This window comes from Lynx canadensis, chromosome E1 (assembly GCF_007474595.2).
Source record: "Lynx canadensis isolate LIC74 chromosome E1, mLynCan4.pri.v2, whole genome shotgun sequence".
NCBI lineage: Eukaryota > Metazoa > Chordata > Mammalia > Carnivora > Felidae > Lynx > Lynx canadensis.
In genome coordinates, this window is record NC_044316.2 from 5,874,044 (window position 1) to 5,887,555 (window position 13,512).

General features: G+C 43.9%; 1 protein-coding gene across 3 annotated transcripts in view; it reads right to left on the reverse strand.

The window, feature by feature from the left end:
- Window positions 1-13,061, reverse strand: part of ZNF18 (zinc finger protein 18) — a 28,331-nt gene extending 15,270 nt beyond the window's left edge. Inside the window, exons 1-2 of one of the 3 annotated variants that reach the window (XM_030295255.2) lie at window positions 13,020-13,061; window positions 651-1,159 (exon numbers count right to left, since the gene is read on the reverse strand). In XM_030295255.2, the coding sequence (XP_030151115.1) occupies window positions 651-1,040 (390 nt within the window). In that variant the 5' untranslated portion in view covers window positions 1,041-1,159; window positions 13,020-13,061. Of the gene's footprint in view, window positions 1-650; window positions 1,160-1,254; window positions 1,545-13,019 lie in introns of those variants that run through there. The other 2 variants (XM_030295256.1, XM_030295254.1) reach the window with 2 other exon arrangements.
- Between the last annotated feature and the right edge of the window lie 451 nt (window positions 13,062-13,512).

Genomic DNA, 13,512 nt, shown 5'->3' on the forward strand with positions numbered 1-13,512 from the left:
ACGCTCCTCGTCAGAAACCAGCAAGTGTAAGTCGTGCTTTCGCGAGTTCCGTGAGCCATTCCCTGTCCAACCCGGGGAGGGCATTGTGGGAACCGGCACATACACAGCCAGTCGGTCTTAGGGACAGTCGGCCTGAGTGACCTGTGACTGGCGTCCAAAATAAGAGCATTCTCATCAGACCGACCCTTATCCCCCTGGGTCTGCCAACCCCAGAATGCTGGTGTCGGGTTTGAACTGACTTGTACGACACCGGCCGGTATCAGAAAGTTGGAGAATGGGGGCGCCTGGGTGGCTCAGTCGGTTGAGCGTCCGACTTCGGCTCAGGCCGTGATCTCACGGCTCGTGGGTTCCAGCCCCGCGTCGGGCTCCGTGCCGACGGCTCGGAGCCTGGAGCCCCGCTTCGGACTCTGTGTCTCCCCCTCTCTCTCTGCCCCTCCCCCGCTCACACCCTGTGTCTCTCTCTCTCTCTCTCTCTCAAAAATAAACAAAACATTAAAGAAAAGAGAAGAGAAGAGAAGAAAAGAAAGTTGGAGAACTGGTCGTTAGTGTGGAAAACCACACATGCTGAGAGTCAGAAAAAAAAGACAAGACGCCTCGTGAGACCCCAAGGGAGCCCTGTGCCTCGCTGGCGGATTACCCCCTCTGCTTACCCACCGCCACAGTCTCTGGGGGTCTCCCTTCAAGCTCTCCACGAGGGTCACCGCCTCCTCGCCGCTGCCCGGACACTGGGTCCGCACCCACGTCTGGATCTCCCCGGGCAGGATGGTCAGGAACTGCTCCAGCATGAGGATCTCCAGGATCTGCTCCTTCGTGTGAACCTCTGGCTGCAGCCACTGGAAACAGAGCTTCCGAAGCTGTCTCAGGGTCTCGTGGGGCCCGGACGTCACCTGGTAACGAAACTGCCTGAAGAGCTGGCGGGCGGTCTCGGGGTTAGAGAGCTCCCCTCGAGGGGCAGCGTCCGGTCCGCGGAACGGGGAGTCCTCGGCCTTCGCCAGCTGCGGCAGCAGGGCCAGGGCCTGCCCCAGGTCGACAGGCATCATCTGGCTCGGCGGGTCCCTTTGGGTGAAGGGTTTCCCGGAGGGGGCTGTCTCGGGTGGGGGGGGACCAAGTCTTCACCGAGGCTCTCACAGGGACACTAGAGAGGGAGAGAGAGCCGGTGCTGCACAGAGAAGGACCCGGTATCAGTGAGAACGAATTCACAGGCCCTACCTGAGAAGCAACGGCTCCACTACTCTCCTCTGAAAGATTACAAACCTGAAGCCGCCAAGCAAGTCGCTTAATACCGTGTCTAAACTGGCATCTTCACCCAGACCGTCTTACGACATTCTCTCTTGGGCTTCAAAGGGCCAGACCCAGTAGAAGGATGAAATGCATCACGTGAAGCATTTTCACCCTGGTTTTCCACGCGAACGGCTCTTCCACACGACACTTCCTTAACTGCCCCCGCGAGCGTGCAGACTAAACGGTAAAGCTGAACAAAGACGTCATCAACACCCTAGAAGGGGTGATGCTGAAACGACCTGATGCTTCCATAAGGAATAAGGGGTGTGGGGCGCCTGGGTGGCGCAGTCGGTTAAGCGTCCGACTTCAGCCAGGTCACGATCTCGCGGTCCGTGAGTTCGAGCCCCGCGTCAGGCTCTGGGCTGACGGCTCGGAGCCTGGAGCCTGTTTCCGATTCTGTGTCTCCCTCTCTCTCTGCCCCTCCCCCGTTCATGCTCTGTCTCTCTCTGTCCCAAAAAAAATAAATAAAAACGTTGAAAAAAAAAAAAAAAATTAAAAAAAAAAAAAAAAAAAGGAATAAGGGGTGAAAGAGGACAAATTAATTCTTCCCCAACAGGTGCAACGAAATTTCCAGGTGACCTCTTCTGAGGGCAGTGTGGAAAACGAGACTGTGTGGGAATCGATGAAAAACCTGTCCCAAATGAAATGCTCAACTCCGGGGTTAGAGAAGGCTTAGAACCAACAGTGACTACCCCCCAAAACACTCCTCTGGCCTTGAACTAAGTGAGCACTATTTTATGGCAACTGGCCTAAAAATCTGGAAGACAGTGGCTAAGCTGGTGGAAAAAGGAATGTTAAATGACAAAGGTAGTATTTAGAAATGCTTAAAGGATCAGTTTATTTAACTATTTCTAGTTAACTGTCTTGCATAGGATCCTAATGTTGGATTATTGGGCCAATCCTTAAATGTTATAAAAGCGCTGTCGGCCATCATTCCTCCAAAACACTAATTGGAACCATAAAAGCAAACAGACACACCCAATCAGTTCATCTGTCTGGCTTAATTAGAGATCGGTAGAATACTCCAGCTTTTCATAGCTGCCTTTTTCTTGTGGTACAGGAAGGAATGTCTTCATGCCTAGCACTTCAAACAACTCATCCTGTATCAGAAAATCATTTAAAAACTATAAATAAACAAAAAATAAAGTAAAATAAAAAAGAAAACGTTTCAAGCAAAAAAAGGAAAGGGTGAGGGGCACCGGGTGGCTCAGTTAAGTGCCCCGCTCTTGATTTCGGCTCAGGTCACGATCTCATGGCTTGTGCGTATGAGCCCCGCATTGGGTGCTGCACTGACAGTGGGGAACCTGCTCGGGATTCTCTGTCTCCCTCCCTCTTTGCCCCTCCCCACTGATGTTCTCGCTCTCTCTCTCTCAAAAAGAAACATTAAAAAAAAAAAAAAGGGAAAGAAGTAAAAAGGATTAAAGGATTAATCCAGGGGCACCTGGGTGGCTCAGTCAGTTAGGCATCCAACTTCAGCTCAGGTCATGATCTCACGGTTCGTGAGTTCAAGCCCACGTCGGGCTCTGTGCTGACAGCTTGGAGCTTGGAACCCGCTTCAGATTCTGTGTCTCCCTCTCTCTCTGCCCCTCCCCTGCTCATGCTCTGTCTCTCTCTTTCTCTGTCAAAAACAAATAAAATTTTTTAAAAAAATTTAATAAAGGATTAACCCAATATTACAGGTTTCATATGTGGACCTCATTGCACTTACTTTTTGGTTCAACAAGAAACCCACATATTTCGTTCATTTATTCAAACAGAAGCCAGGGTGCCATGCTGATGATGTGCTCAGTACAGACGTGTTTGAGCACTTCTGTTTCTGGCCACAGCAGAGTACCTGGTAGTAAGACCAGCCCACCCACTGTCAACAACTACAGAACTACAGAAAACGTTTAGGGCAATTGTTTTCCTGCACTAGACAACTGGCAGACAAGAATGAGGTCCCCGAGAGAAGAAAACCTCATGGGGAAGAGGCCCATGATCATCCTGGCTGACCGCATGGCGACAATTTCCCAACAATGGTGCAGGAAGCTGGAGCTCAAGCGGAGTTCGGTGGTCTCAACAAACTGAGGAGGGAGAGATCAGAACTTGGAGCCGCTTTAGTATCTGGAATCTGAACAACAGATCAGTGGAAAGAATGGAGCTACGGCAGGGAGGGGGGTGGTCATGAAGAAGTCTGTGTGGGGTTTTCCTGCGAGCCCTTGGCCAAGGGTTGGACTGCACAGGGGCAGGGTGAAGTTATGCAAAGTTTAACAGACAGCAGATGCTACAGGGTTAAGAGCAAAAGAGATACAAAATAAATGCCAATCAGGAATGAGAGATATTTGAGTTTGTGACCACTAAGAATGGAGAGACCTCGTTAATACCCGTTAATACCCAAAGCATCCTGAGATACCAGAAAGGCCCCGTGTTAGGATTGTTAGGAGTAAATACAATGCCCTAGAGTAAGATCTACTCTAAACTGGCCCTAAAAGAGCCTAAAGCCAAGCATCAACAAGATCCACAGAGGAAATGCAGCCTCCTGGTCTGGCCTAATCAAGTTAGAACGCCTCAGGATACACTCTGGCCTTTCCAGAGAGATCTGTCCTAACAAGGCATAAAACCAAGCTAACTCAAGTCAAAGGTGATCAATGAGTAACTCAACTGCCTGCCAGAACAAAACTCAATACTCCTCAGAGGAAGATCACAGAATCCTACAATGTGCCACCCGCAATATTCGAGATGTAACCCCAAATTATTAGACATTTAAAAACATGATAATGTGACTCAAAGTCATGGGAAAAAAAACAGGAGAAACCAACCCAAAGATGGCCCAAGGACTGCAAGAAAAATATAGCCATAATGAAAGAAGACATAGGGACATTCCACAGAGAAATTGAAATTATAACAAAGAACCAAATCCAAATTCTAGGAAAAGAATTATCAACCCAGATTTCCACTCCAGTAAAAACATCTTTCAAAAATAAGAATAGAAAGATATCTGCTTTTGGAATGTGTTCAAATTCAAGCAACCATCAACTAAACAGAGACTGTTATAAATGTGATATACAAGCCCAACAGTTAACACAAATCAAAAACCTATGATAGGTACACAAAAAATAAAGAGAAAGGAATCCATACATAACACTGAAGAAACCCATCAAACCACAAGGGAAGAGAGCAAGAGAAGACAGCAACAGAGAACTACAAAAATAACAAGAAAACAGTTAAAACAGCGATAAATATGTAATTATAACAATTACTTTAAATGGTCTAAGTGCTCCAAATCAAGATACAGAGTAACTGAATGAACAAAAACAAAAAAAACAAAAAAACCAACACTCATCTATCTGCTGCCTGTAATAGACTCACTTCAGACCTAAAGACTCGTACAGATTGAAAGTGAAGGGATGGAAAAACATATACCATGCAAACAGAAGTGGAAGGGGATAAAAAAGCCAGAGTAGCAATACTATATCAGACAAAACAGACTTTAAAACAAAGACTATAAACAAGAGACAAAGAAGGACACCATATAATACGGGGATCAATCTAACAAGAAGATATAACAATTGCAAATATTTATGCGACCAACATAAAGGCACCTAAATACATAAAGCAAATATTAAAAGAAACAAAGGAAGAAACTGGCGGTCATACCATAATAATAGGGGAACTTAACACCCTACTTACATCAACGGATAGATCATCCAGACATAAAATCAACAAAGAAACTGGCTTTAAACCACACAGTAGGCCAGATGGAACTAAGAGATATATACAGAACATTCCATTCAAAAACAGCAGGATACATTATTTCCAAGTGCACTTGGAACATTCTCCAAGGCATCACATGTTAGGCCACAAAACAAGTCTCAGTAAATTTAAAAAGACTAAAGTCATATCCTGCATCCTCTCTAACCACAACTAGAAATCAATCTGGAGAGAACACAAACACATGGAGGCTAAACAACATGCTATCTAACAATGAAGAGGTCGACCAAGACGTCAAAGAGGAAATCGAAAAATACGTGGAGACAAATGAAAACAACCTAAAATCTTTGGGATGCAACAAAAGCAGTTCTAAGAGGGAAGTTATAGCCATATCGGCCTGCCTTCAGAAGGAAAATCTTAAACAACCTAAACTTACACCTAAAGGAGCTAGAAAAAGAAGAACAAACAAAACCCAAAACGAGTAGAAGGGAGGAAACACATTAAACCTTGGTTTGCGAGCATAATTCATTCTGGAAACATGCTTGTAACCCAAAACACTTGTATATCAAAGTGAATTTCAGGGGCGCCTGGGTGGCGCAGTCGGTTAAGCGTCCGACTTCAGCCAGGTCACGATCTCGCGGTCCGTGAGTTCGAGCCCCACATCGGCTCTGTGCTGACAGCTCAGAGCCTGGAGCCTGCTTCTGATTCTGTGTCTCCCTCTCTCTCTGCCCCTCCCCCGTTCATGCTCTGTCTCTCTGTCCGAAAAATAAATAAACGTTGAAAAAAAAAAATTTTTTTTTAAAAAAAAGTGAATTTCAAGAACCACCAGCTCACTTGTGATCATGTGACATTGAGCATCACATACTACTCATATTGCAAGACATCGCTCGTTTATCAAGTAAGATTTTTAGAAACGTTTGCTCGTCTTGAGGAACACTCACAAAACAAGTTACTTGCGATCCAAGGTCTTACTATAATAAAGAGTAGAGCAGAAATAAAAATAGAAACTAAAAAGCATAGAAAAAGATCAATGAAACCAGGAGCTGGTCCTTTGAAAAGATCAACAAAATGGATAAATCTTTAGCCAGACTCATCAAAAAAGGAAGAGAAAGGTGATTCAAATAAATAAAATCAGAAATGAAAGGGGCGCCTGGGTGGCTCAGTTGGTTGAGCATCCGACTTCAGCTCAGGTCATGATCTCACAGTTCATGGGTTCGAGCCCCACGTTGGGCTCTGTGCGGACAGCTCTGAGTCTGGAGCCTGCTTCGGATTCTGTGTCTCCCTGTCTCTCTCTGCCCCTCCCCAGCTTGCACTCTGTCTCTCCCTCTCTCAAAAATAAATAAACATTTTAAAAATTTTTTTTAAAAATGAAAGAAAAATAACCACAGAAATAAAAAGGATTATAAAAGAGTATGATGAAAAAATTATATACCACCAAATTAAACAATCTAGAAAAAAATGGATAAGTTCCTAGAAGCATGCAATCTTCCAAAACTGAATTAGGAATGGAAAATTTGAATGAAACAACTGCTAGTAACAAAACTGAATAACTAACCAATACTTTTAACAAACAAAAGTCCAGGACCAAATGGCTTCACAGGTGAACTCGACCAAATATTTAAAGAAGGGTTGATATCTATTCTTCTCAAACTATTCCAAAACAGAAGAGGAAGGAAAACTTTCAAATTCATTCTACAAGACGAGCATTATCTTAACACCAAAATCAGACAGAGACACTACAAAAAAAAGAAAACTACAGGCCAATATCTCTGGTGAACATAGATGCAAAAAAATCTCAACAAAACATTTGCAAACCAAGTTCAACAATACATTAAAAAAAAAAACCTCGATCAATTGGTTCAATATTCGCAAATCAATGTAATACATCACATTAACAAGAAAAAGAATAAAAACTATATGATCATTTCAACAAATGCCAAAAAAGCATTTGACAAAATACATCCATTCATGATAACAGCTCTCAACAAAGTGGATTTAGAGAGAACATACCTTAAAATAAAAAGGCCATACATGAAAAACCTGCAGCTAACATCGTACTCAGTAGTGAAAACCTGAAAGCTTTTGCTCTATGATCAGAAACAAAACAAGGATGTCCACTCACCACTTTTATTCAACATCGTATTGGAAGTCTGAGCTGCAGCAATCAGACAAGAAAAAGGAATAAAAGGCATCCAAACTGGTAAGGAAGAAGTCACTATTTGCAAATAACATAGTATATATAGAAAACCCTAAAGCCTGCATGAAAAAACTATTAGAACTGAAAAATGAATTCAGTAAAGCTACAGGATCCAAAATTAGCATACAGAAATCTGTTGTGTTCCTATGCACTAATAATGAAGTAGCAGAAAGATAAATTAAGGAAACAATCCCATTTATAACTTCACGTAACGGAATATAATACTGGGGCACCCGGATGGCTCAGTCAGTTAACGTCCATCTGTCTTTGGCCCAGGTCATGATCTCACAGTTTGTGAGTTGGGCTCTGTGCTGACAGCTTGGAGCCTGGAGCCTGCTTCGGATTCTGTGTCCCCCTCTCTCTCTGCTCCTCCCCCACGCTCAGTCATGTGTGTGCGCACGCTCTCTCTCTCTCTCTCAAAAATAAGTAAACATTTTCTTAAATTTTTTAAAAAAGGATACCTAGGAATAAATTTAACAAAGAAAGTGAAAGACTTGTACTCTGAAAACTATAAGAAGTTGTTGAAAGAACCGCAGATGACACAAACAAATAGAAAGATAGATCATGCTCATGAACTGAAAGAATATCGTTAAAAAGCCCATGATGCCCAACTCAATGTACAGATTCAGTGCAATCCCTATCAAAGTACCAACAGCATTTTCCACAGAACTAAAACACATAATCCTAAAATGTGTATGGAACCACAAAAGACAACAAACAGTCAAATCATTCTTGAGAAGAACAAAGCTAGAGGGATCTCTTCTCCCAGGATTTCAAGATATATTACAAAGCTAGAAGAATCAAAACAGCATGGTACTGGCACAATAACAGACACACAGACCAATGGAACAGGATAGAGTCTAGAAATAAACCTGCATCCATGTGCTCTAATCTACAACAAAAGAGGCAAGAATATACAATGGGAAACAGACAATCTTCTCAATAAATGGTGCTGAGAAAACAGAACAGCTACATGCAAAAGAATGACACTGGACCACTTTCTTATGCCATACAAAAGAATTAACTGAAAATAGATTAAAGACCTAAATGTGAGACCTGAAACCATAAAACTCCTAAGGCAAATGCAGTCATCTCTTGGATATTGCCCTTAGCAACATATTTTTAGATATGTCTCCTCAGGCAAGGGAAATAAACCATTGGGATGACACCAAAATAAAAAGCTTTTACATAGTAAAGGAAACCATCAACAAAAAATTATATAACCAATAAGGGGTTAATATCCAAAGTGTATAAATAACTTCTACAACTCAACTCAACTCAACACACACACACACACACACACACACACACACACACACACACACAACCCAATTAAAAAAATAGTCATGGGACCTGAACAGACATTTTCCCAAAGACACAGAGAAAGCCAACAGAAACATGAAGAGATGCTCAATATCACTAACCACCAAAAAATACAAATGAAAAACACAATGAGGTATCACCTCACACCAGTCAGAAAGGCCAATATTAAAAAGACAAGAAATAACAAGTGTTGGCAAGGATGTGGCAAAAAAGGAGAGCCCTGTTGGTGGGAATGTAAATTGGTGCAACCATTATGTTGAAATTAAAAAGCAGAAACACCACATGATCCAGTAATTCCATTATTGGTATTTACACAAAGAAAACAAAACCACTAATTCAAAAAGATATACGCACCCCTATGTTTACTGCAGCATTTACAATGGCCAAGATATGGAAGCAAACCCAAGTGTCCATTGACAGATGAATGAATAAAGATGTGGTATATATATACAATGGAATACTACTCAGCCGTAAAAAAGAATGAGATCTTGCCATTTGCAACAACATTTGATAGGCCTGGAGGGCACTACGCTAAATGAAGTAAGTCTGACAGAGAGAGAAAGATACCATATAATTTCACTTATTTGTAGAATATGAAAAAACAAAACAAATGCACAAACAACAGAAACCAGACTCTTGAATACAGAGAACAAACTGTTCTTTGCCAAAAGGGAAGTAAGTAGGGGTTATGAGCAAAACAGATAAAAGGGATTAAGAGCTACAAACTTCCGGGGCACCTGGGTGGCTCAGTCGGTTGATTTTGGCTCAAGTCATGATCCCAGGGTGGTGGGATTGAGCCCCGCATTGGGGTCTGCACAGAGCATGGAGCCTGTTTACCATTCCCTCTCTTTCCCTCTGCTCCTCTTCCCTGCTTGTGCCATCTCTCTCCCAAAATAAATAAACTTAAAAAAAAGATACAAAGTTCCAGTTATAAAACAAATGACTGAGATGAAAAATACAGCATATACAGAGTATAGTTGATATGAACACTGAGTAATGTACAGAATTGTCAAATCAATATGCTATACACCTGAAACCAACATAACATTGTATGCTGATTATACTTCAATAAAAATAAATAAATAAGCTAGGAAAATTTTTCTCCAGTGATTTATATGTAAGAAATGATAAAGGACACCTTTCCAATTACAGAGAAACTCAGATCTACAGAAAGGAATGAAGATCTCTAAAAATGGTAAACATATACTGAATATAGAAATACTATGCTTTTACTTCTAACCTCCTTAAAAGGCAACTATTAAATACAAAAATAATAACAGTGTAAACAGAACATAAGTAGAAGTAAATGACATAAATATAGCACAAAGGAGTGGGCATAAGGAATTAATCTGTTGTGAGGTTATTACATTTATGAACTGATAAAAAAGAATACGAAATGGAAACTGAGTGGTGCTAAGGTGACAAACGGGAAATGCAAAGGTGTTAAATGAGAGGCAGGAAATAAATGTAAATTGTGACATAAAGTGGTACAAATATTAAAGTAGATTCCAATAAGTTAAAGTAAACTTTGATCATTTAAAGACGCTACTGCTAGGTGTAAAAATATTATATAAAGAACTATAGCTTAAAAACCAATAAAGGAATCCCCCAAAACATTCACTATCCCAAAATGTGATAAGAAAACATCAAGAGAAGAATAAAAACCAGAAGGATCAAATGGGGGAAAAAGACAACTGGTAGACCAACACTCAACCATATCAGTAATTGCATTAAATGTAAGTGGACTAGGGCGCCTGGGTGGCGCAGTCGGTTAAGCGTCCGACTTCAGCCAGGTCACGATCACGCGGTCCGTGAGTTCGAGCCCCGCGTCGGGCTCTGGGCTGATGGCTCGGAGCCTGGAGCCTGTTTCTGATTCTGTGTCTCCCTCTCTCTCTGCCCCTCCCCCGTTCATGCTCTGTCTCTCTCTGTCCCAAAAAAAAAAAAAAAAAAAAAAAAAAAATGTAAGTGGACTAAACATTTTAATTATAAGTAAAGACTGTCAGATTTAGAAAAGCAACATCCAGTCATACAGTGTCTACAAGAGATATTTTATACATAAAGATACAGATGGTTTGGAAATAAAATAAAATAATGGGGAAAAGAAATCCTATGCAAACAGCAAGCATACAAAAAGTGGTACAGTGATATTATATCTGACCAAGAGACTTCAAGACCAAAAAAGAAATAGGGAAACATTTCGTTATAAATGAGTCTAGTCATTTACAACACAAAACTGTAAATGTATATGCACTTAATACCAGGTCTAAAATGGCAGATCCTCATAGTTGATCGGAGGAGTAGACAAAAAAAAAAAAATCAGTAAGGATACAGAAAATCTGAACACTGTAAACCAACTTACCAACTTGATCTGATGTTCAGACTCAACAACTATAGAATACACATTCATTTCAAGTGCATACGAATCATTCACCAAAGCAGACCACAGGCATGATTACTTTTCAAAAGATTACAATCTCAAAGTATATATGCTCTGACCATAATACAGTGAAATTAGAACTCGGTAACAATATCTAGAAAATGTCAATATATAGAAATTATTAAAAAACAAAACTCTTAACCTACGGCCAAAGAAAAAGAAGGACAATGGAAATTAAAATGTTTTCATATTGAATGGCAGTGAAAACACAACATATCCAAACTTATAGGAGACCGCTTATAGAAAACTAGAGGAAAAATGTGCAGTTTTAAATAAACATGTCACAAAATTGAATAAATATACAAGCACCCTTCATAATCTAAATCTGTTTGGCTCCTGAGTTTTAAATAACAAGTAAAAAGATTTCAAAGATCAAGAGACTGATGCGTAGATTTATTCAGATTTATTTCCTTCCTGAATTAAGAGTGCATAGATTACATTTCGGGAAAGTGACATTTAGGGAAAACTGTAAATCTTGTATTTAAACTTGATTGTAGTAATTATAGCCTAACAAAATGCTAAGTAAAATGTCTCAATTATTCCAAATTAAATTATTTTATAAAGGGTGTAGTTTATAACCCAATGAGTTCATGAGAACCTAAAAACACTTCAAGTTATCCCAAATGCATAGTTGTTATTAAAACTCTAACAAGTGAGAATGAACTTAAAATATACTCTTAAGGGGGCACCTGGGTGGCTCAGTCCTTAAGCGTGGGACTTGGCTCCAGTCATGATCTTGTCGTTCCTGAGTTGGAGCCCTGCTGACAGCTCAGAGCCTGGAGCCTGCTTCGGATTCTGTGTCTCCCTCTCTCTCTCTCTCTGACCCTCCCCTACTCATGCTCTGTCTCTCCCTCTTTCAAAAATAAATAAAAAATTTTAAAAATTAAATATGCTTTTAGGTAAGCACGCTTACTATGAATGTGCATATAAGTAGCCCTTTGTTGTGTACCTACTATTGACAAAGACTCTCTCCTTAAGCAAAATCTAGTCAAGCTCCTGAGTCCTCTTTGTGACTTGGTCTGGCCTTTCAGCTCTGCCCTTGACCCTTTGAGTCCCGTTTCAGCAAGAATCGTGCTGAGTCCAGTTCAGGGAAAAACCCTCATCTTTGAGAGCTGGTTAAATGCTACATCCTAACGTTGTATATCTGACCACCCCTGATATCTGATCAAAGTCCTCAGCACGCGGGCCTGCCTTCGGCTAAACTCCTGTCAAGTCGGTTCAGCCCGTTCCCTTTACCCCACGTTTCCTTAGTAATTTTCCATCCACTGATCCTCCCCACGGAGCTCACTCGTCCTTGCTGTATTCGGAACACAGCCCAATTTCTCTCTGCGCCTGCAAAACCCCGTTTGGGTCGGGCCCCTAAATAAAAAGCCTGCCTTACCGTCCACAAGGAGCCTTAGGAGTAATTTTTACTCCAACAGCTACGCATCAGCTCCTTATTAGGCCCTGTTCCTGCCATTTCTAATCCTGGCGGATTAGGAACCTCTGATGTTCACAAGGGGCGGCCGAATTGGAACCCAGGAAGCTCCAAGCAAGGCCTGTGCTCCGGGGAAGAGGAGCCCCCAACGTCGGGAGATTTTGGGGGGGGGGGGGGAGCGGGTTTCGAGGCTGGTTCAAACTGCAGGGGAGTTAGGGGAGTGCCGCTGGCATTCTGCGTCCTGGAGGCCGGGGCGGCGCTCCCCACCCAGGTGTTCTCCACGCCGGGCCCCCCAGCACCCTTGGCACGCCGGGGAGGGAGGCTCCGGGCTTCAGCCCACGAGGGGCTCCTGCCTTCCAGCCTCTGGGGGAAGGCACAGGGAGCGGCCCGGTTTAGCTGCCAGTCTAGGGGCGCGGCCCGGGAGTCCGGCGGGGTACGCAGGATCCGGGGCACAGAGCCAGCGCCGGGCAGCGGCGTCCCCACCACCCCTGAGCTCGCTCGGCCCCGCCTCCCTGCCCCTGCCGCGGCCCCGCGCCCTCCGAGACGTCCGGGCGCGCGTCCGCCGGCCCCGCCGTCGCCCCTGGGGGCCCAGCTGAGCCCCGAGCGGACGCGGGAGACGCCACGCCCGACCCCGGGTGGCCGCGGCCGGGCCCGCCCAGCCCGCGCGCGCTCACCTCGGCCCGCGACGCCGGCTCCGGGCGCACTTCCGGGAGGCCGGCGGCTGCGCGCGCCGCCAGCGCCGGCGCCAGGACGGAGGGGCGGGGCCGGAGCTGGGCCGCGGGCTCCGATTGGCCGCCTGTGTCGCCCCGCCCCGCTCGCGTCGCCCAGGCGCCGTGGCCGCTCGCGGTTGCCCGCAAGGGACGGCTGGGTCATTCATTCCAGCTTGGAGCGTTCGTCCCTTCTCTTGTCGCCGACAGGCTGGGCCGAGCGCTGCGAGGATCTATCAAGATAATTCCCGTGTGTGTCGCATACCCCGTGCCCAGTCCCACACCTTTGCGACTCTGCCCGTGTCCTAGGTGCTCAGCCGAAGCCTCCCTGCTGCATTGGATTTGCTCCCCGACCTCCTCGATGCTCCAACTCACGCTAGCTCTGCACTTCCTGGGCTCTCTCTTTCCACTCCCCCGTGTTGGCATTCCATGCGTTGCTAACCTGTCTCCCGGCCTTCGC